At 37.9% G+C, this 24,483-nt stretch overlaps 1 protein-coding gene across 1 annotated transcript; it reads right to left on the bottom strand.

Moving 5' to 3' along the window:
• On the bottom strand, positions 1–21,909 carry PRKAA1 (protein kinase AMP-activated catalytic subunit alpha 1). The gene is made up of 9 exons (XM_021551496.4): positions 21,606–21,909; positions 16,005–16,146; positions 14,115–14,208; positions 12,320–12,464; positions 10,618–10,705; positions 9,512–9,736; positions 5,730–6,216; positions 5,224–5,350; positions 1–3,195 (listed from the first exon to the last, which is right to left on the bottom strand). Exons 1-9 carry the CDS (start codon positions 21,736–21,738, stop codon positions 2,951–2,953), a joined length of 1,686 nt encoding a protein of 561 aa, XP_021407171.3. The 5' UTR covers positions 21,739–21,909; the 3' UTR covers positions 1–2,950.
• Positions 21,910–24,483: the final 2,574 nt, after the last annotated feature.

The raw sequence follows: 24,483 nt of genomic DNA on the forward strand, positions 1-24,483 counted from the left end.
TTCGGTATTTAATGTTTACTTAGTTTTTAGTTTTGAAAGCTTAAAAAGTTATACAGTTAGAAACAAGCACTTTTGCCATTCAGCTTTGTCAAAAGAAATTAACAGGAAGTAGGCACATCTTTGTTAAAGAACAAGACTTTGTATCTTACAGTGGTAAGCAACTGGTAAAATAAAATTTAGCTCAAAGTTTGTATTAAACACTCATAGCAAGACAAACATGAAAGGTTTTTTTTCTTCATATTGCACCATCAAGATGAATTTTTATCCATTACCTAGTGATTTATATTGCACATGGACAGCCCAGCTTCATCCATGTTACTGAAAAAATTACAAAGACACTCCAACAAGATTAAGCTTGGGAATGCAGAGTAACACACTTTACCAGTTTGTGTATCTGTGTAAACTACCTTCCAACTCTGGGAGCTCTAATAGTGAAGTTTAATTTCACAGGCTATTGGGAGCTTCTAGTGCAATCCTAAAGGTCTGCAAGATCAGTAGGAAGAAACTGATGAAGAAAGCAATTTCAACAGCAAGATCTACAAAGCCTAGGAAAGCCACACAACAGGCAACTGGGTTCAACTTTGTTGTCAGTGTCCCTTTCTACCCCTCCCCTTCCCTATAAAAACCTCAATTAAATCAGAAAACCTTTGGCCATCAAAATTGATCTACTATAAAAATGTACTTTTATTTACAACTACATATATTGTACACTTCTGCCAGAAACTTGCTTTAACTTTCTGATACCAAAACTAAGGACAAATCAGGGTTGTCTTAAAGCACAAGAGGGATGAAAAGGTATATCAAATTAAGAACTATTTTGCATCTTTACACCTTGCATGTGCTGTCAGCATTACAAGGACCAGACAGCATTTACAAATAGTTTAATATAGCAAGTGATCCCAAACCAATTCCAGATGAGGAATTGCTACAATTTAAAAATCTGTGCGTTTGTAGTGTTTATACAAGTGCAATACTTAATAATTCCAAAATAAAGGGTAACAAAAATGAACACATTGATTTATTCAGTATATCAGTACCAATTCTTACAAGACTAAAGACAGGAGTTCTTTGCAGGATTTGCAATTGGTCCCTAACATTGGCATCTTAAAATTTTGGGGTTCAACTTCCGATACTAACTTCCACTTTGGAAAATCTTCCACTTTAAGGTACAGTGATACAGCCAATGTCCCTACAGGCACAATCTGTGACACATGAGGATAAAAAAATGAAGCTGTAAACTTGTACCCACCTATTAGACAGACCTCACAATCACCCAGTTCAAAACACAGTTACAGCAGTTCAGGGGCTTAAAAGCAGCCTTACATTTCTTCTGATTTTGTGCATGTGAATTTCTGAACTGCAGCCAGCTGGCCAGGATTTAAAATGTTCCTATATCTGTAGCTAGAAGTTAAAAATGTTCCTATATCTGTAGCTAGAAGTTACCCATGGATAAAATCTCAGCCATTGATAAGAATTTCTATCCATGTGAAGAGCCCAGGTTTCACTGTTCATAGTAAAGGCCAGGAGTTCCAGCCTCTTCCTGGGGGCGCAACTTTTGAAACTATGTAAGTTAAGAATATTATTTTTTTGAAGCAAGCATTAAGTCTTGAATGCAAAACTAAGTATTTTATGACTGTTTATGTCTAATACGTGCCAGATGAAAATGGAACCATGGCTAATTATATCCAATTTAAAGAGACTAAAGATTTTCATCCAAGTACTACCTGTGATTTTAACATATGAAGTTCAGGTTTTTTCCTGAAATGCTGCAAAAATCGTAAATGCAGAAGGACTTTGATTATGGGGAATTGCAATCTACTACTAAAAACTAGCACTCAAGTTGTCATGATCAGTTTTCAATGCTCAACTGAAAAGTTAGACTGTTTAATCCAGTTACATTAAATAGCTACGTTTCCCATGAAGATCACCTGGGAAAAATTAGAAACCTGTGTTTGTGGTTTTCACTTCATACTGAATACTATATAGTATAGCATAAGTTAATGTGATAACCAGCTGTATCAAAGTATGAACATATATGTTAAAAACCGGTAAATTTCAGATTCTAGAATAGCATGAAACAGCCCTAAGCTCTACTCTTAACTACAGGGACATGTTTCTAAGAAAAAGGATTCTCAGCCTGCAATAGCAGTGGGGAGCTGCTGTGCTGCTAGCACACTAAGATAACATGTACAGACAAAGAGGAGCTTCCTCACAGTTTTTCCACAAAGCAATATTTTGGTTTAGCCCAAAATATGGGATACCACGTCGTCTCAGCGTTAAGTCTCCTGCCACTGTTATGGACTCAATAATTCTACTCACTGGCCACAGAATTTTCACCCTTTTCATCCTCAGTTCATTATAGAGGACCTACAACATTTCCAACAGGCCAGATTTGCATACCTTTAATAAAACTTTTTGTTGAAAGTAGTACATTGTAACACATCATAGCATTCTTTATTATTTTTTGTCAAATAAGGGAAAAGAAACATAGCAGTTTTAACACATTAACATCTGTTAGGAGATGCTGATAGTTCTGAGTCACAACTGCAGAGGGTGATCAGTCATACTGATATCACTGAACTAGTACATGTATGTTAACTTACAGTGCATCAGATATATGTATAACTAGATAAAAAAACAAGAAGGTCCATCTAGCTTAAATGTTATAGGCAGCCTATTTTGCATTCAAGGTAAAATATTACAAACACTATCCCCAAAGGGCATGTTATTTCCTGTACCTGCATCATCCTATTGGACAGCAGGCAATCAGAATTCACTTCAGCTTCAAAATAATACAGGTTAACTGCCCATAATTATTTTATCCCCATGCAAATTGCATTCTGTGGCTTTTTTCAGCGCCTTAGTTAATTTCACTTGATTATAATTGGAAGCATCTGACTATGATTTAGGCATGCTTATTGCTCTAAAAGAAAAAAGCCCATCTTCAAAATTACTGTGCAAGTATTTTAATAAGATTTGCACACATCTCAAAAAACTCAATTGTATGACTCCCTGGTCTTGGAGTTACATCAGCTGTGGAAGAATCAAGTGAAGAGTTCACTGATGAGGTAAGGGATGTATCCGTAGATTTTCCTTGAGCATCAGCATCTGAATCTTTTGGACAAGATTTATAGTTGCTCACAGAACCTGATCTCTGTGGAGTTGCAGTCCCAGACTTCACTTCAGCAATTTCATCTGGGAATAAGGGAGAGAAGAGGAAAATTTGGTACTGGTATGAAATCCACTTTAGGAAGAGCAAATATCTTCCCCTTCTCACACTTCAAAATCTTGTCTTTTAAAATCTTGATTAATAAATAAACAGCTTTTGCAAACAGTATTTGATACAAAATAAAAGCTTGTATACATAGTAGCACAACAGCAAATGTTCTTATGCTAATTCTTTCTGTGCTCTGAGCTGTACTCCAGAACTATTTACATCTAGTTCAGACTAATACTACTTGTATTTTTTATTAACTGATTTCAGCAGCCACTTGTTCAATTTAAGTTACTTTAAACAAAAACAGGTCAGCATCATAAGATTAAGTTCAATAGCAGTTTGTAGATGTTTTTTCTATAATCTACTTTATTTTTATTCTATTTTTGTTCTCTTTTGGGTATTTATATATTGTTATTATTTGTATTTTATGATAATTCATTACAACATTATACTTGTTAGCATGTGCATTCATTTATTCTTCTCTTTTGAAAGTTTTTTACCATAGACTGTATATTTAGGCTGCACCAACTTATCTTTACCATCAGGATGAAGAAAAAATAGTTTCATCTTAACAGTAGTGTTCTGTTGAAGCATCTCTATCCTTATATTAAATACTGAACGTTAACTTGGCTCTAAGCTGGCTCTTGAAAAATTATTTCAGGAGAAATTGGCGAAAAGGCAGTATCTCTTGTTTACACTAAGCTACTTAAATTTACAAATTGTTAAGAGGAACAAAGTACCATTCACCATGGCAGAGAGAAGGAATGTCAAATCAGTTTAACTACTGGAAGAGATACTCCAAATCTGTGCCCTTGGATTGTATTTCCTTAAAAGGGGAAACCTTAAAAGGCTGCCCTCCCACAGCTGCATGGCTCTAAGCAGTCCAAAAAAATTTCCTTTTTTCCACACAATGTTTTCCTAGGTATGCCATCTACACCAATGGCTGTTGGTAGCTTTCCTTTAGTCTACTATGCCCACAAACAAGTGTTCAGCCTCTATTAGCTCCTATGCTCGCTTCATCTAACCAGGGTTTGTACACTGTGTTAATGTAACTCCATAAAATATATTTTTCTACAGGTTAAACTACATGCTTTCAAGATTTTAGTTCCTGCAAGCATAAAATTCCTACCTCAAATTTTAGCCACTAAAATTAGAACTGGTAGGTTAACTTTGCCTTGCAGCTGATATCTCAGAGCAAAGGGGAAGAAAATTGGAAGGGCAAAAATGAGAAAACTCATGGGCAGAAATAAACAGTTTTAAGTGAAGTGGGTGGGAAAGTGGCAAAGGGTGGCAAAGACAACCACTCACTATCTCCAAAGCAGTCTGATGCCCAGCCAGTCTCCAGGTTACCTTCCCCAAAAGCCCTTTCTTTGCTAGGCATAACATAATACAGCACTGAACGTCCCTTTGTTCAATATGGCTCAGCTCTGCAGAGCTGTTGCTCCCCTGCCAACACAACAGTGTGGAAAAAGAAAGGCTGGATACTATGCCAGTGCTGCTGAGCAACACTCAGCAGCAGTGTGTTATCAATACTGTTTTAGTCACAGATCCAAAACAGTGCCATGTAGGCTGCAAGGAAGAAAACTAACTCCATCTCAGTCAGACCCAGTACAGTGAGGTACAGTCCAAGTCAAATTTAAATGCCTAGATGTCGTGCTGATCTTCACTAGAAAACACTGTTCCCATGCTTACTTCAGATCTAAATTAATGTTTCAATTTGGTGTGAGGTTCCAAAGGCAGCTTAAGTTGGTCCCAATCTCACCTCCAACAATCCTGTCCCCTTTTGCACTACTCCTCAGGAGCTGATATAGCAAAAAAGTAAATGGGATGAAGCAGCTAAGCAGGTATCACAGGAATACTAGTCCAGGAAGGAATAAGGAAATAGATTGGTTTAAAATAAAAAAAGGGCAGCACTAACTTCACTTCTAAATAAGTAAATAAAGACATGTTTCCAAGTAGAATGATTTCCCCTACAACTCATTTAACTTAAATAACTCTTCACATACCATCAATACTACGGAAGTCCAGTAAGTATGTTCTGCTGTCCACCTGATACAACTGGAGACTCATTTTGGAATATGCACTTGTTACTGGATTCTTCCTCCGAACACGCAGATAATATGGATTTACAACCTAGTATGAAAGAGATTTGAGTCAGTTAACCAGAACTGCTTGAAAATCACTACATATTGTTTTTGTCCTTTCAACTCACTAGTATATATAAAGTGATTTCAGATTTCATTACCTGTTGGATTTGAGGGGTGTTGGGTTTTTTTTAGCCAAGAGCAATACATTCCTACAGCCCCAAGAGAAAACTTTAGTATGACTTTTTTTTCCTCTCAGCATGTATATTCTCCCCTCAAAACCCTTCTGGCACAGCAAACACAGACAGGACAGGCACATGAGATTAATGCCAGAATATTTAAACAATTTCAGATGCCTGGGCTATGTAACTACACCACTCAAACCAAAATGCATTGTTGTTTACTGTAAAGTTCCTCTATTTTGTTACCTTCCATTCATAATCCAGCTGTTTAATTGCTCTGCAAACTTCAGCCATGATATCATTTGGTCGACTCTGACTCCGTATTCCCAAGTGCCATTTAGCCCGTCTTACACCTTGGTGTTTTGATTTCTGTGGATTCAGCTCATCAAGGGTGTGGCGAGGACGTGGCGCTTCTGCTACTAAAAATGGCACTCGTTCAGGGTGAGGGCGAGACAGGTGGTGATCATCCAGAAAAGAATCTGGTGGACTTGTGGCCAAGTAGAAGTCTTTGGCCTCGTTCATTATTCTTCTGTTATCTATAATAAGGTGATAAGCAACAGCTAGAGGGTCCTGATGATTTCGGCTGTACAGACAACTTAGCACTTCCTCTTCAGTGCATTCGAACTTCTCACACACTTCTTTTAAGGCTTCATCATCAATCATGGTAGAGCTGTAAGACGGATCTTCAGGAAACAAGTATTTTGGAAGATCCTGTTTAAACCATTCATGTTCCCTAGATTTAAAAATAAAAAAATACTGAGTATATGTAAGTAAAGAAAACATTTTTAACAGGAAATTCCTTTAAAATATAAAATGAGTTTTAGTCTGCGCTGGAAGAAAGAATAATGGTTGCCAGTCCTAGACCCCTTGTAGCACAGACAATAAAACACTACATAAAGTAATCACTGCCTGGACAAGATTTTACTAGATATTTTGCAGGAAACTGAAAAAATATTTTTTCTATCTCATAAATTGCTTAGGAATAGGAATTAGCTGGTTACTTTCTCATTTATTATTTCAGTACCTTCCTTCTCCTATTCTTGTGACTGTTTTGCTGCAGAAAGGGATGATCCTTTTGATTCCCTCTCCTGTTCCTTCCTAGAAGCTTCTTCATTCCTGACCAAACAAGATTACTTTTTCTTTGGTTGTCTATTTTTAGTTATAGGAGCAAGTGTTATAGTTGAAAGCTGGATTTCTGTCTTAGCCAAAGTGTCTGCTGATACGTTTTTAGACCCAGAAATCCCCTCTTCTCTTTGAGGGTGATGATTAGTATTGAGGAGTGCTCATTGGGAATGGGCCAGGTCCCAGCACAGTGTTATAAGCCAGGCCTCCTTGCAACAGCATCTTTCTTTCAAACATTCTATCACTTCATGATGAAATGCAATTTCTGTCATGTCCTACCTGCACATTTTCTCCCACATGCTTTACCACCCATAACCACACTGCTGTGAGGCCTGGGAGATATTCCAAAATAGCTTGTTATTTTCCAAAAAGCCTAAACTATGCTCCTAAGAAATACCAGTAGAAATATTTTGACTGCCCAAGGATATTCAAGATACTGAAGTTATGGCAGTGATGGAGAAAACATCACAGAAGAATGTAGTGAAGGTGCAATTCTGTATTTGTGCCACAGACAAAAAAAACCCATCTATAAAACAAAGATATATCATTGTTAATTGTCTTCCTGAGATGGTACTCAAAACACAGTCACAGTTTCAGTACAGAGCCCAAATACCAGATTAAGCTCAAGGCCAACGTTCTAATTAAAAAAACCCTCAAAATTAAAAAAAAAATAAAACAAAACTTAAAAACCCACAAAAAAATCCACTAAAAACAGCAACAAAATAAAAAACAACAAAAATCCCCCAAAAAACAAAACACCACCCAACCAAAAAAAGTCATTAAGCAGTACCTAGCACAGTAAATAGCAAAAAAAAACCCAAATCTTCAACATGTACAGCAAAAAATGGAACATGGAAGAGATCACACAAATCAATATTGAGAACAGAAAAATCAATATTCTGACAAACAACCATTATAACAGACAGAATTTATAATCATTTTACCTAATATGCTCTATTCAAATCTGTTTTTATCTCAACACCTTCAAGCCCCACACTGGGTATCAAACAGGACTGCTATGGTTTAACCCCAACCAGCAACCAAGCACCACATGGTCACCTGTTTGGTCCTCTCCAGGGAGATAAGGGGCAGAATCAGAAGAGTAGAAGTGCAAAAAAACTTGAGGGTTGAGACAAATTAGGGTTGCTAATTTAATAATTAGCATTTTTTTTTTTTTAATTCTAAGCAAAGAGAAGAAGTCCAAAAACACAAGAGAGGTGACAAGTAAACCCAAGAAAGACAAATAATGCAGATAAAAACAATTGATCATCGCAAAATGTTTGATGACCAACAGACCAGCCCCACCAGCCTTCCTCTTAATTTTTACTGCAGAATATGACTCCATATGGTATGGAATATGCCTGTGATCAGTTGGGGTCCGCTGCTCCAGCAGTGTCCCCTCTCAATTCCTTGTGCACCTCCAGCCTGCTCTGCTGGGACAATGTAATAAGCAGAAAAGACTTTGGCTCTGTGCAAGCCCTGCTCAGCAGTAACTACAACATCCACCTGTCAGCAAAACTATTTTCAGACCAAATTCAAAATACAGTTACTGTGAAAAAGTTCAACACTATTCCAGCCCAAATAGGCACAGTGCACTAAGCTCTACTCAGTGTGATCCTGAGAACACTTCGCCTCAGGACATATGTGCTGAGCAAAATATAGCTTAATCAGAAAAAGTTAATTTGGAAGCAGAAAAATGTGTTTCCATACCACAACAAAGGCTCAGCCATAGCTGGGATGACTAAACCCAGAGGAATATTACTGTTACTATTCATGGCACCAAGCCTCTCCCCTTGCATGCACATACATACAACCCCTAGAAGAATTAAGGTATTCAAGTCAGTTTGTCCTTTAAACTGTGAGGTGACATGTCATATTGATAATAGGACAGAGCTGTTTTGGATTCAAAATCCATCCATGTTCTGTAACCAGCATTTTTCAACATCTGTTTCACACCACTTCTTTTCCACACACTATTTATTTAACACAACTGAGGTAAGCTAAGTTCCCAACCATTCAAGTTGTACAATGCTTAGTTCTCTCAGTGGAGGGAATGGGAGTACTTTACTTCCCATTGTAATAAAGTAGTAAGGGATAAGTATGCCACATTTTTTGTTCCACTAAGTAAACAAACAATGCTAATTTCCTAACTTCCAACCCTAAAAGGAACAGCATTTTCACTATGGTAGTATAGCAACATTCTTTCCTTAGAGCTTCTTGCAAAGAAAATTAAGCTGCTGCATGAAGTACATTTGTCTCACCAATATTTTTTTTTTTATTTGATCCAGAGCACATGTGTCAACACAATCAACTTCTCCAGAAACATCTCTTGGAATCTGGAGCCCATGATGACTCTCTCTACCTACAAACTTTAATTTATCAGTACTTGGTGAAGTAATTACCACTCATACACAAATCCTTGCCAGTGCTTTGAAGCTAGAAATTGTTGCCTTACATGTGGAATATTCACAGTCTTAACAAATAACTTCTCAGAGCCTGAAGAAAGATTAATAAAAGCAGTAGTTATCAGATTAAAGAGACATTTACAGTAGAGTACACTGGTTCCTAGCAGCAAAGAGAATTTTCTTTCCCCAGAAAAGTCTATATAGTGTAATCTTTGCAAACTATTATGCAAGTAAACAGATTTGCTATGGCAATCTTAAACCTCAAGAGTTTCAGAATTTCCATATATAATATAAATAATTTGCTTTACTATGATCTCCAAAAGACACTTTATTGTCTACTGCAGATCAGCACTACAGGAGGTCAAACCAAGACATCAGAAGCTGAATTTTTCATCTCAGTCTAGAAAATATAGACAAGCTGTATGACTAACTTCTTTGTTCTTCATATTTGCACTATTGTAATTCCAGGATCTTGTGATCGGACATCAGCAAGTGTTTTACCTAATGTCTCTGATTGTTGCTCTTTTCATTGGATCCACTTGCAGCATGTGCTTCAAAAGACTAATTACAGATGGATTCAGGTACTGAGGGGTATAAAAGATACCATCACATATCTTCTTAAAAAGGGTTGGCACATGATCATCATCAAATGGAAGCGTTCCACATAACAAAGCATAGAGAATAACCCCACTGCTCCAGATATCTACTTCTGGACCTGCATATAACCTGTGAAAAATAATAATTATTAGTGATTTGTGTTTAATACATTTGCATATGTTTTCTGTCATTTTTCCATTGTCTCACAGTAATCAAAAGCATGTGAACTCGGGACAACTGATTTTGCAAGCACTATACCATTTCAGTTCTATTCTATGCCTCCCTTGGACTTCTGTATTCTTCCCTTTCTAATATATAACAGGGCACAAGTACAGTTTTCCTCTCTAATGAGTAACAATAATCCTCAGTGCAATCTCACACAATGTCAAACTGAAAGAAACATGCATCTACTACTACAAAAGCCCACATTATATATTGTTATCAGTGTTTTAGAGGAATCTGTACAAAGTCAGTTATCCCCCAAATTGGGGCTGAAAAGTTTAAGGTAAGTAAATATAGCAGAACATGTTGCATATTCTATGCCCCTGCCAGAGGAAACCAGACATTTGGCCTCCAATCAACGGGAGGCAATATTAGGGTAAGTAGCTAAAAGCAGATTTGACAATCAGGGCTTACGAAAAGGGAAGTTACCTCCAAAATGAGTATATACTCTGCAGCAGGTATTTCACTACTACTCAACTTCACAGCAGACTCTGCCTGTAACTCTGAACTTCAGCTTCAAAGATCTGAGCTGTACATGAGATTTTTAAAGCAATTCAGGCAGAGTGTACACAATGCATTCAGGGCATTAGACATCACCTCTACCTTACAGGAACTATTCAGAGCTAGCTCACAGGAGCTTTAAACATTTTAAAAATTATCAATACCACTAACAGTCCTCAGTTTCTCAGCATCAAGCTTGTCAACTGAATTACTTTTGTAGCCTTTAAAATCACGCAGCAACATGACTGAAGTACATGCATACATGTATCCAATATAAAAGAAACTACCTTCCAGAAATTACTTCTGGTGCAGCATAGTTAGGGGAACCACAGCTTGTTCTTAAAAATTCTCCATCTGACATCATATTTGATAGACCTGAAAGTGTATAAGAGTAACTACTAAAAATTAAGGGAGCAAAATTATTTCACACTGCATATACCACCTAGAACAAACCACTAGTGATTCAAATTAGAAAATTAACAAATTTATTCCAGTTAAGAAATAGTATTATTTGGAATTAGGGAATTTTTATATGAGCATGCCACATAATTCTCCATATATTTTACCAGAAATCTGAGTAACATCAATATATTACTGCCCACAGCCTAGAGATATTTGAGAACATATTCATTTCTAGACTAGAACAGTTAAATTTGGATGACACAGGCATGACAAGAGAAAAAAGTTGCTCTAACGGAGATGAAGATAGGAAGATACGATTTTGATCATTAACAAGAAAGTACTAAAATTCTCATTTGCTTCTAAAATGCCAAAGTGGGAAATGCTACCACATAAATTCCGTAAAAATCTGTTAGAGGTTACACAGAAGAAGGGAACTGAGGAGTAAACATGACTTTACTACAATTTACAGCCCTACACTATGCATCTGTTTCCTGCATCACTGTAGTTTAGTAGTTTGCTTTTCAGACACCCAAAGTGTGCTTTAAAACCAGGCCACCTGCATTCACCAGCACTCAGTATAGTCTAACAAATGTAGAAATTTTCTTCTAGTTTCCTCAGTGAGGCTGCATGATCAAGACTCCATAAGCCAAAGAACTCAGTCTCCAAGAAGGAATTATGCCCTTTTATGGGTCAGCAGGGTATGTGGAGAGGAAAGAGTACAGCTTGGCTAGCTTTCATATTCTAATATACAAAAGCTTTTATTAAGCTCATGAATAAATGAGTGCTATAGTTTTGCTGACGCTGTTACAGGAAGCTATTTTTGTAAGTCACTGTACTTAATTTCTTTACTACATGAACTGTTTCACCCAAATAATTTTCTTCACATGAGAAACCAATATGATTCCCAGGGCCCACACAATTGAACACCATACTTTTAAAACATACTTCAGATTCTTAGCATTACCTAACACCTTTCACTGGAGACTTACATAAGCATTATCCAATATGTCTACAAGAGATCTGTCATGACACAGCAGCATGGATACCTTACTATGCTTATGTGGTGAGGTTTCCTGTGTCAGATGGTTCCAACACCTAGTTTCAAGGCTTCTCTGCAGCTGTGACATGAACAGCTGGCATAAACAAATCAGGAAGACTAGTGTATTTTTCTATAGCACTGTAGCTTCTTAAAGAAGATTAATTGCCCCTGCACTGTTCTTCCAGGAGAGCTAAGCATCTACATTTTACATATGGTGAAACAGAAAAGGAATGAGTTCTGAAGAAGAAAGATCAGAAACTAAGTTTAGAGAAAATAGAGAAATTGGTTAAGTGAAACCAAACTAATCAGTTCCCAGTTTCAGCCAATCACAGAAAATACCTCAGGAGAAAGCAAGACAGCTTGAGAGGAAAACAAGTTCAACAAGTGATCAAGAATATTATTTTGCTTTACATCTATTTTCTTCATGTTCTTCTATTGTATCCCCACCAGGATATTAAAGTATACATACTTTGCTTGATGTTTCCTATTGTTATTAACAGGATCTAACACCAGAAATCAATCAGATAGAAAAATAAAGCAGTACTTACCAAAGTCAGCTATCTTGGCATTCATATGTGCATCAAGAAGCACATTTTCAGGCTTCAGATCTCTATGTACTACCATGTGCCTGTGACAGTAATCCACACCAGAAAGGATTTGCTGAAACAAACGTCTACTTTCCTTCTCATCAAGCTAAAACAGACCAAGATTTTAAATAATTAAGAGACAGTGGAAGTTAACCTGTTTTTCATTTTTACCAGTCAGAGAAAACTTTCCCATGACCTAAACTTATCAATTATACTTACCATTTGATACTTTAAATAGCAGATTATCAGAACTTGTAGCAAGCAGCTTCATATCTTACATCATTTTGTTTGTACCACAGCTCTAAAGTGACTCAAACAAAACATATCCACTTACTCAGAAAGTAACTGGAAGTTCTTAATGACACTTTTGAAACTGGGTTTGGCACATGATACCTACTCACTAATTAGAACCATAAGCACTCAAACACTTAGCTTTGTATAACTGGAATTATCAGTTTGATGTTTAAGCACAGCACAAGATTTAAGCTGGCAAAAGCAGCTGAAATGCAGCACAGAAATTATAATTTTCAGATGCTATTTATGCTATCAGCAGCTAGTCCCAAACAGCAGATGTAGGTGGGCATTTCCTACAAAGACCCATAATTCACGTCAGTTTGTCCCAACAACTGAAGTATCCTGTATATCTAGTCTGTAAAAAGGGACTTCAGATCTTGCACACAAGCTGTTTTAATAGTAGAAGACAATAATAAGGAGACAATGGTAGCTTTCTAATACTGGGATATACTAAAATAAATAAACAGTTTTCAGCTATTCCAACTGGGCACACAATTATCTGGTTTATTTTCAGCCACTGTAAATTGTAGATTAGTAGAAAGGAAGAATGCTATGACAAAGTCACACAAAGATTTGGAATGTGTTAACATACAACCATTTGTACTTAAAAAAAAAACCACAGTCATAAAATATATTTTACTTGATAGCAGCAAAATCAAAACTGAATACAAGAAAACACACCCACATTTAACAAGGTGTAACCAGTACCCCTTGTTCCCAGCCCATGATAATGTGGTTAGCTTAATTAATACCACTTAGTGAGGCAAGCAGCCATTCTGTGACCATGCAAGTCATGTGTTCATGCCCTCTTCCTCTTTATCAGGCCCTGGAGGTCCTGTGAAACAAACAAACCAGTTTTCCTCTTCCTCTCCCTACCACCCTCAAGATTCCTGGGTGTCAGGCTGATTATCTGCTGCCTTAGCAGCCTTTCTCAGGCACAGAGCAATGGATGACTCTGCCATGGCATATGGAGCTGCAACAGAAGCCAGAGCAATGTCTTTTACATTAGTTATGAGTCCTAAATGGGAATGAAACTCAGGACTTCTCAATGACCACACACATTCCCTGCTTCCTCTGAATACTGAGTGACTTTCAAGGCTAGACTGTGACTGTTATATGGACATAGCAAAATATGTATTAAGATTTGACCAGATCTACAGTGGGTCTAGGTGAATAGATATCCCAAGTTATGTTGTGTAAAAATTCTTTACTACGCTACTTATAAATTATACTAATATGCATTCTGCTCATAGAAATCCTATGCTACTCTAATCATAAATGCTATGCTACACAAATCATAATATTCTTTTGAGAAAAGAAAACTTTTTATTGTATCATTCTGACAAAGATGCCCAAAAAGATAACCAAAAGTCTGGCCCCTCAGTGTAGAGTGACACAGGAACGTTGCAAATGCAGTAACAGAATGCAAGTCACTGATTTGCAGAGCTGGACTACTTCTTACCCTTCCATTTTTACAGATATAATCAAACAGTTCTCCTCCAGAAACATATTCCATCACCATGAAAATGTCAGTGGGTGTACTGATGACCTGGTACCTAATAAGAGAAAGTATCTATTAGTCTACACATGCAGTAAAACACTAGTTACATTTAGTTAAAACTGAAGTCACACAAATAATCAGATAAAAAATATACTTTAAAATAGCTATCTATCAGTCTACAGCTACTGGAATGCTAATATTTTTCAGGAGCTTTTTACTCTCACTGTGTGATTTCAAAGACTAGCAGAAAATTTGTAATCCCTACCAGGAATATCAGTCCTTGCTCTCTCAGAGGAACAAGTGATTTCTTTAAGACTGTTTAAGACTATAAGAGTGTATAAGACAGTGCTGCCTCATCAACAGCTTCATGCAGTGGAAATGGACTACAAAAGGACTTTGCTAGCACTGCAAAAACACACTTCAACATTAACATGCAAAAAAATTCACTTGCCATAAATGAAAAAGTACACTTCAAGACTAGGAAAAAATTCCTCTTAATAATAATAATGAACAGTAATATTTAAGAGTATGGATCTCTGGTTGTTATATTTTTATCATTCTACTTCAATTAAATTTTAAAAACATACGTTTGAAGCTTTGAAATAACAAGTTTAAGGACAAAATCAAAATTTAAGAGATTTTGATTTTTTCTAATATCCTTACTAAAAATTATTTATTTTGTTCTCTTTACAGCATTCCACATGCAAAAGAAAAAATTTTACCTTTGATTCCCTGAGAAAGAAACTATTATCTCAAATCTGCTGAACTGTTTAGCAACACCACAAGCACACATTCTTCTTTCACCCTGGTATGTCACTTGGTGCACTGACACTTCCTATTCTATTCCTGCTATAGGTATGCCCTTTGTACCCATTCACAGATTAACTGAAAGCACTAGCAATTTTGCTGACAAATCAGCTCAGCAGTCTTCTGAAAACTAGCCCTCTGAAGAAGTGGGTGAGTTGACCTTACACAATGTAATTCAGCTTCAGTGTAACAGCTGTTGCTGAATTAAAGAGACACGGCAATCTGCCAGTGGCAGTGGGGTCTTTAGACAAAATTCTACCAATAAAACAAATACCCACATCATGACTAAGACAGTGGCATTCACCCACACTCTGGAAGTGCAGATTATTTTAACAGGAAATTAAAGTCAAAGAAAATTGATGTTACTTATCATTTATTACCACAGATGAGACATGAGGGGTCTACTCCAGAACATAGTTTTACTCTGAAATCCACTGATGAACTATTGGTCAACTAAGAGATGTAATCAGGCACATTTTAAATACCACATTTAGACAAAGGGTAGCCACTACACTGAAGATTTCTGAAATAGCAATCACATTTATCAAACTTTACATCCTTAATTCAGAAAATCTTGCAGAGCACCACCTACACTGAAAAAACATATATCACTGACCAGTGCATCACTAAAAACACTTTGAGAAGATACAATAAACTTACTATAAAAATGACCTTTACACTCTTGTTCTTAGTAACTTATTTTCCAAGGGAAAAAAAAAAGATCAAACATAAAAAGTAAAATGAAATACCCACTAAGCTGAGACATGACTGTTATTAGAAATATCTGTAATGACATTACCTTTCATACACCTATCCAAAGAATGCCTAAGCAATTATCTAATGGAAACTCTCCAGCCTGCAGTAAAGATCAGCTTTGTGAAAACACATCACAGAGGGCACAGCTGCATACTTCGAAGCTGGTTACTTTTCTAACAAGATACTGTTTGTAGTTTAACAAACTACATTGCCCTATAAGTGCATTTCAGATCAGTGAGAGCAAAAAGAGATTACTGCCTAAGTTTGATTACAGTAAGCAAAACTTACAGCTTAATTATATGAGGATGCCTGAAGAGTTTGAGGTTCTGAATCTCCCTGCGGATTTTGCCTACAACATCAAGGCTGCGAATCTTCTGTCGATTCAGGATCTTCACGGCAACTTTATGCCCAGTTAACTCATGTTTTCCAACTGCAAGAAACAAGGAAGTATTTAGTCACGGTTTTCAATTGCTCAGTTACAACATTACTTCTTCTTTTAGAATGTAGCCATAACACTAGCATTCCACATATCCCCATAATCTTTGGGGAGGTTGAAAAACAGATGGTATGGAATTTCTTCAGCCCTACTCCAATTTCTCCCACAATTCTATCATTAGAAGATGTATACATGGAAGTACTTCTTTAAACCTAACCAGCAGAAGTCTTGCAGTATAACATTTTTTGCAATACTGGTTTTAAAAAAAATTTTTAAAAAAGCATATCCCCAGACCCTGCCACCCTTGCTAATTCGAGAGAGCATTTTCTCTCCCTGTGTAAGTCACTCCAAGCTTTTGGCTTATTTGGCAACCCACTCTAACATGTTTTCCTGTACCTCTTCTACTTCATCTGCAAGGATCACTCCTATTGAAGCCTGCTTTAGCAATTGCTCTGAATTACCAGCGTAAGTACCTGATCAGTTTACTTATAAAAATGTATCTGTCTTTGGAGCAGTCTGACAGTTCCACATTCTGTGCAGTTAACACCAGAGCTTTATTCTATTTAAATAAGTGGCAAATGTGATGAGAAATGCACAAAAAATAGAACAGAAACAAGAAAAAACAATGCAAACATGCAAACATGCAAATTGATGCATTCCTAGAAGTGGAAAAGAAACTAAGGATGGTTTCACTGTTCTTTAAACAGAGGAACTAAAAAGTATAAACAATTTCACACTAAGCTACCTCTCTTAAGAAAGTCCCTAACTTCGCAAGTGCTATTGGGAGTAATCACAGCAAAGTCCATCAGCATATTTTTTTTAAACCCAAAACACGATCACACATGGAACAACGAGAAGCTAAGTATCTTTTTTACTAGAAGGCTTCCCTACCTGCACGGCTGCCACATGCAGTGATTATAATAATACCATTCATTTGCCATGCCACCCTGACTTCTACTGTACAAAGATAAGCCAGATTCTCCAGACACACACATGGCTCACCCTTGTCCATGACATTTGTAACAGAACTGTGCTGATCACCATACTCACTCATTTGGGTGCCTACCCTTGCTTGAGAATTTAAATAAGTCCTGGGCTTTAAGTTTTATTTAAATATATACATGGGAAGCTATGATTAAGCAGCAGTGATCCACAAAAATCTTTCTGTGTTCAAAATATAATCTGGATAGAACAAACAAACATCCATTAATCTGTAAATCTCATTCCAGCACAAAAGACCTTCCTGCTGCCTTCTGCCTCTACATCAAGCTAAAAACCAATGCAAGTAAGAAATTTGTAGCAGAGAGGCAGAAAATAATAATAAGCATCTGTGTGCTTATTCTTACAAGATGATGGCCACCTATAAAATTAAGCAGTCTGAATTCCTGTAGGGAACTAAACAATGGATTATCCAAGACCCAGAACCATGACAATGCTGCACTGAGAAATGCCTAGTACATGAAAAAACAGAAGAGCTCTGACTAGGATGAAAAGACATCCCCTCATTCAGTGGGGCCATTATCTAACAATGGCCACAATAAACAAAGTATTGGGCAGGCCTATTGGCACTACTGAGGAATGCAAGCTCTAGAGACACAGCAAAGCAGTGGCAGGTGAGTGCCTAGAAATGTATAAGAACTACTTGCTTTGAACCAGACCTTCAATCAAAGCAATCACATTCCCTTTATCTTATTCAAATGTGATTGAAGTTTAAAGGAACCAAAAAAATTATATCACCTATGTTCAAACCCTCAGAAGTAAAGAATCATCATAAAATATGACAAAAATTAGAAAAGCAACTATTCTAATTGCAAAGTCTTTATTCATCCATAATGGGAACTGAAATAAACCAGGAGTATTTGAAAAAAAAAATTAAATCTAAACAAACAAACAAAAAAAAAGCCCCCCCCACAACTTTAATCAGCAAGTTAAAATACAACATTTGTTCTGGTTAGTAAGAAGCAATTTCTTAGAAACCAAGCAAAAATCTTTTGGTCAAACACACGACTGTCTCTTATGCTGTACAAAGTACATTTAAGAAGGTGTTTATTACAGTAAAAAAATACATATTTGACCAAGTCTACAGTTTAGAATATAAATACACAGTTCTAATATGCACTGGGTTATAGTCTCATTTTTAAGCCATTTTGTTTCATTTCTGATTTGTCAGTCTACCTTAGACTGGAATTCCATTCGCACTCAGAAAAGCATTAGAAATTCATTAGCTACAATCTAAGTTCAATATGCAAGCCACATAAGAAAAGAGCTTTTCAAAACAATTTTTCCTTTCAAAAGTAATTAAACTAACATTTGCAGTTGACTGAAATTCTAGCTGTCATAGCCTTCAAGGCTGTGAGCCTCATGCCTTAGTTTTATTCACTGAGAGAAAATAAGATTTTCTGCTTCTTCAACTCCATCAGCTCTGAATAAATTATTGTAATGAAAACAGTGTGGTTCAATGCCAGTGCAAAAATATCACAAAAAGTCTGTTCTCTTGCTTAAGACATTTCAAATTCAATCTCTATTTTCTTCAGAAATATTGGGATTACTTTTACTCAATTTGAAATTATAACAAATTAGCCTTTTAAGATACAAGTAGCCTTTCCTGGATACAGTTCAAGGTATCTGTTACCGGTAAAACAGCAGATACCAGCTGGTAACAGACTGCTGACACTTTTGAATTCAACATTAGGACAGAAGTGAAAGCGTCACCCCAGATGATAACATCATGTAGAAACGTAAGCAGCCAGTGTTACCTTCCTGAAATCTACTTTTCATTACCACTTGATGGAAGTTTTACCTATAAAAGGGATCGCACCCTAATGTTCAACTAGCTATCAGCCCTTCAAAATAATCTCTGCAGAAAAAAAAAAACCAAAAAACTAATTCATTTAACAGACACACTATATTCCTGTATTTCTTTTTTTTTCTGATAATATGGCTTTGCATAGTGTCAATATTTTCATTAAAACAACAGAGTCTCAAAGCAGCAGCAACTTATTATTAACTGTAGAAGTGCAGGAGGACAAGTCTCTATCTTGTTCAACAGTTCTCCAATTAGAAAAAACTGATTTTGAGGCCATGAAGACCAAATACAACATACTTATGAAATACAGGTATCAGTCATTAAGTTTTTAGAGGAAAAAAATAATAATCTGAAGGCTATGTTGTATTTAATGAAAAAATTTGCAGCAGGCCAAAAAGCCAATCCATAGCTCAGAGGGAAGCAGTCTTTAGGATTATGAGCTAAATAAATTTTTTCAATAACAAGGTAAAAAATCCTAAACAAGAATAGTGCATGCTATGCAAAGCCACCTTGCTGCACGTTAGATGCCATAGGGATCTACAGTGTTCATTTGTTCACAAATGTCTCTTATTGTTGCCTTGACCCAGACTACTTGGTTTGCAACCTATACAGAACAGTATTGATACTCTAGATACAGAGAGCTGGAACAATTATTGTATATTTAGAGCTGTAAGTAATATCACTCATATTCTCAGTAGGGACCACTGGAAGCCTATCTTCCTTTTATGAAAGATAACTTGGAAAAAAAGTATCTGGAAATAAGTGTGCATCTAGTTTCAGGAGGAAATGAAGCATCTAGTTTCAGGAGGAAACATCAGCAGTGCTTAAAAAGTTTTACACTGAATTCTAGTAAAGTCTGGACATGAATGTGTCTCATACAATTGGTTTACATTCAGTAGTATTCCATGTCAGCTTTTCATTTCAGTGGCATTTTAACTTTGCCTAGATTATGTCTCAGAACAGCCATTTCTGAGACTGCCCATCTGAGGCACAGTCTGGTAAACCAAGTCACTCAGAATTAATTCAGAGTGGCAGAGACAGGTGAAAATTGTAAACTGGACAGAATCACACCAGTGACAACTATCAGCAGCATGAATTCATCAGAAAGCAACGGCAGGAGACCTTTCACAATTATCAAATAAAGCACTGACTTTCCAGTTTGATTTTTCCAGGTTGCCATCACTGTTAGAGTGAAACATTCACTTAGCCAAATGTCTGACCCCCTACATTACCTGAGCTCAAGGTATATGCTAATTGAATTTTAAGAAGTGAATACATGTTCTTCACCTTATATCAACTGATGAAACCATATCACCAGAGAAGGAAATTATGAAAACAGGAAAAACAATTGTAGATCTGGTATTAAATGAAGAAAACGTGTGCTGAAGAGGAAAACCAGTGCATCATAGATAAAATGTTCCTTATTAAGCACAGCTGAAACAAGACAAAAGTAACACAGTACATAACATGGGGACAAGAAAAGTAGTAGCACAACAGCACTCTCCTAAATTTAGGATCATACTAGAACATTGATGGTATGTTAATCTTAGTCTTCTGTTGGATGTTGGGTAAAAAAAACACAAAACAAACACAGCTTTGACCCCTCCCCTCAAGCAGGCAGTCCTTCCATGAGGAAAGAGAACTTAATGCTTGTCTGCTGCATCATCTCTTTTCTCTCTACTCAAGGAAGTACTAAGTTCCCACAGAAAAGAATGGGAATTGCTAGACCGGGGAGGGGGAGGGGAAAGGTCACTATTCCAAAATGGCTGGGGCTGTTCTTTTATAAGTTTCCCTTGAAAAAGAGACTTGAAGGGCTGTGCTTTCCAGATATTTTTACTGCTTTCCTAGAGCAAATTATCATCCTATTTACTATACCTTATTGATTTTTTTCATAACTCATCAATAGCTAAAAGAGGTTGTGCAGAGCAGATACAATGGATTATCTACACGGAGGGGGGGGAAAGCTGCGGTTTTTATGCACCTATTAAGAACCACAACCCTTATGAAGAGCTAAGCTCAGGCTTAGCTCTACTCATTTGAGAAAGGATGTTTTTGATTTGCTTGCCCCAATATTTTAAGTTCTCACAAGCAGCACGACAGGAAAACTAACGCTTAGTCCTGCGGTGAATGGCACTATGGGGAAGTTTAAATCCTACCTTATTTCTACTAGCCTCCAAATAAGCAGTATAGCATCCATAGCCCTACACTGGAATTTTTTTTTAAATCTGAGCTGAAAAAAAACCAAAAAACGTTGTTAACCACTGGTCAAGCGGATTGAACATGAAGTTTTCCGTATCTGCAGATCAGCTGTGTTACCAAATAATCCAACAATCCCAGACCCATCTTTTTACGCTTATTTTTCTGTTGAGAGAGCAATGTTGCCTTCCGTACAAGGGCATCGAGAGTTCATACCTGAGCATCAAAATGCTATATACGAAGCTCGAGGATTTAAGACTTCCTGCTTTCGTTACACGACCGGTGTTGTTCCACACAGAGACAGCATTCAGCGGTTATTTCCGCAAGCGCAGATGAGGAAGCTGTTTCTGCCCAGCCGCTGCATCCCGCAGCGGGACCGCCAGTCCCACCCCAGCAACTCAGCCCGGACAAGCCCCACTCCGCGCTCCGATCGCCCCGCGGCCCCGCTCACCCTTGACTTTCCCGAAGGTGCCGACGCCCAGCGTGTCGCCCAGGATGTAGTGCCCGATCTTCACCCGCCCGTGCTCGTGCTTCTGTTTATCCGCCACCGCCGCCATCTTGAGGCAAGGGCCGAGCCTGCGCATAGCGCCCGCCCGCGCCACGCCAGAGCGCCGGCGGGAGGAGCAACCACAGAGCGCCCGCCCGCGCCACGCCAGAGCGCCGGCGGGAGGAGCAACCACAGAGCGCCCGCCCGCGCCACGCCAGAGCGCCGGCGGGAGGAGCAACCACAGAGCGCCCGCCCGCGCCACGCCAGAGCGCCGGCGGGAGGAGCAACCACAGAGCGCCCGCCCGCGCCACGCCAGAGCGCCGGCGGGAGGAGCAACCACAGAGCGCCCGCCCGCGCCCAACCCGGAAGCGGCCGGCGCGCTGACCTCCCTCCCGCCCTGGCCCAGGACCAACCATTGCGGCTCTGGGGGAGGCCGGGCCGGCCCACGGGTGCCCCGGGGGGAGCGGGCCCTGCTGGGCCGCCCAGCGGGGAGGTGGCGGGGCGGGCGGTGCTGCTCGTCAGCAGCGAGCCCGCCCTCATAAAATGGGCCTCCCAGCTCTGTGTTTCCAATAGCCTTGTAAATAAAATCTGTTTGTTCTCCTCAGTTCCTCTTCACTCATCCAGACCCTGTTACAGGAATACGAAGAAAAGCAGGGGTCTCTTAACTACCTTGACCACGTATTCTGCCGTCTGGCTTGCCCTGCCAGCCACTCTCACTATTCATTCACGTTGCATTTAAGCCAGTAACTTGCCTTCCATTCCATACATTGAGTATTTTCTATACACTGAAGATCATAGTTGTTTTTTTGTTGACTATAACTGGATTAAATTTTTATTCACGTTCCAACCCCGCATTGAAAGAAACACATAAACCTGGAGAAGGAGTGACTATTGGGTGGGTATTTTCAAATGAAGAGATCATCAATTGACAAGGAAGGTTATGGGCAACTCCCATGCCTTCACTGCCTTTCCCTAGTGCTCCAGAGTAAGTGAATTATTAAATCTAAAACGGTTTCTTTTCCCTACCCTACGCATAGCCCCTGAATGTGTTTGCAAATAGATAAATACATCAGACAGCAAGAAAGTTTGGACAATTTTATCCTAGTGTCCTAATGTTCTAATGATCCTAAATCCAATTCAGAGAGCCTTCAATATTACTTATGTTATAGTCATTAATTTAACAGTTGGAGACCAGAAATTCTCATATATGCAAAAATTGTATATTTTTAAAAATTCCTCTATGCTAATGGCATAAAAAATTTCATAGGGAAGTAATGAAGATTTCTCCCTTGAGGGGTGTTCCCACTCAAGAGAGAAATCTTCATATCCTCACTCTGGAAAGGGAAGTGTCAGACATGGGTGCATTAAAAAGTGGGACTGAGCTCTTGTAGTGTATAAGCCACATATACAAAATGATTGTCAGCCAGATGTTTCTGGGTCATCTGTGTCAGCTCATCAGCCTTTAGCTCAGCAGCTATCTGAGCTATCTCTTCAGTTATCTGCATTGTCATTTGTGGGTTCATTTCTCAGGAACTTAGCCACATCCTCATCAGGGCAAATTTCTGGCAAGAAATATTGTTTCTCACATCCTCAGGATGTTTAACTGAATAGTTGAGTCAGGCTGGTCTCAGCATTCTTCAACACCAAAAGCAGCATGACACCCCTCCTCCATCCACCTCTGATAACTTTTGCTAACAAGACAAAGTTTGAGCAGTTTTACCCAACTTTGAGCATCCTGCTATACTACAATAGTAACATTACACTACACTACAATAGAACTGTACAAGATTTGAAGCATAATTATAAAAATTATTTGGCCTCATATTAGATCTTTGGCTCTAAAAATCTTGTACATCACAAGTACCAAACACACACAAAAATCAGAATATACAAACCAGCATAGTTCATGATCTGAGATTTTGGGGAAAAATATTTATTGTCACAGTGGGATTGGATAGCAATCTAACATCAGGAAAAGAAAAACTGGCAAGTTTTCTTTTGTGATGCAAAAAGCATTACTTTAACATTTTGGAAACTTTCATTGTAGTATGAGGAGAAAATTATGTGTTGAATATCACACTGGGAAAAGAAAGAGTTGATTAAGCCATAGCTAGCTGAAGGGGGAAGAATTATTTGGGATGTCTGCAGAGTTAGTGTCTTGATACCAAATGATTACAAGCTATTTTTAGCTTTAACTCAAGCTATTGTCCTGATCAAGAACAATACAATGAGACTTCAAAAAGCTCTACAGGTCTATACTAGAAAGTGATATCATTTAATTAATTACTAAGTAATCTCTTAATTACTCAGATACCAGAACATTTTAGAAAATGAAAATGAATGAGCTGTTAGACAGGAACTAGACTGTAGAAGCCATTCATGACTTTTATATTTGCAGCCAAAAATTAGTATCACAAAAATATTTTGCCCATTTGTACTGCGACTTTTATGCTTATATCACTGCATTCAGTTTTACTCAAAGTTCTTTGTCACACCTTGAGCATCAAGTTGCTTTTAAAAAAAGAATAAAAGCATAAAATCTACAATAGGTAAAGTACCCCAGCCTGTGTCAAATAAAGCATAATCTAGGCCAAGCCTTATAGTAACATCACAATGGATTAATATTTTAGTATTTGATGCTTACGTACAATACAAACACAGCTACCTGAACTTTACTCAGTGTGAAAGGTAGTGATAAACACTTCACAATACTAATCATCAGCAGCACTTACTCTCTCACCTTTTGCATGTAAGAGTCATAATGGAAGATTGAGCTTTTTTGGCCAACAGTGCAACTTTGAATAATGTATTGTGAGGGTGTGGGGAGAAGGTTGTCCTCTTA

This window comes from Lonchura striata, chromosome Z (genome assembly GCF_050655825.1).
Source record: "Lonchura striata isolate lonStrDom1 chromosome Z, ASM5065582v1, whole genome shotgun sequence".
Taxonomy (NCBI): Eukaryota; Metazoa; Chordata; class Aves; order Passeriformes; family Estrildidae; genus Lonchura; species Lonchura striata.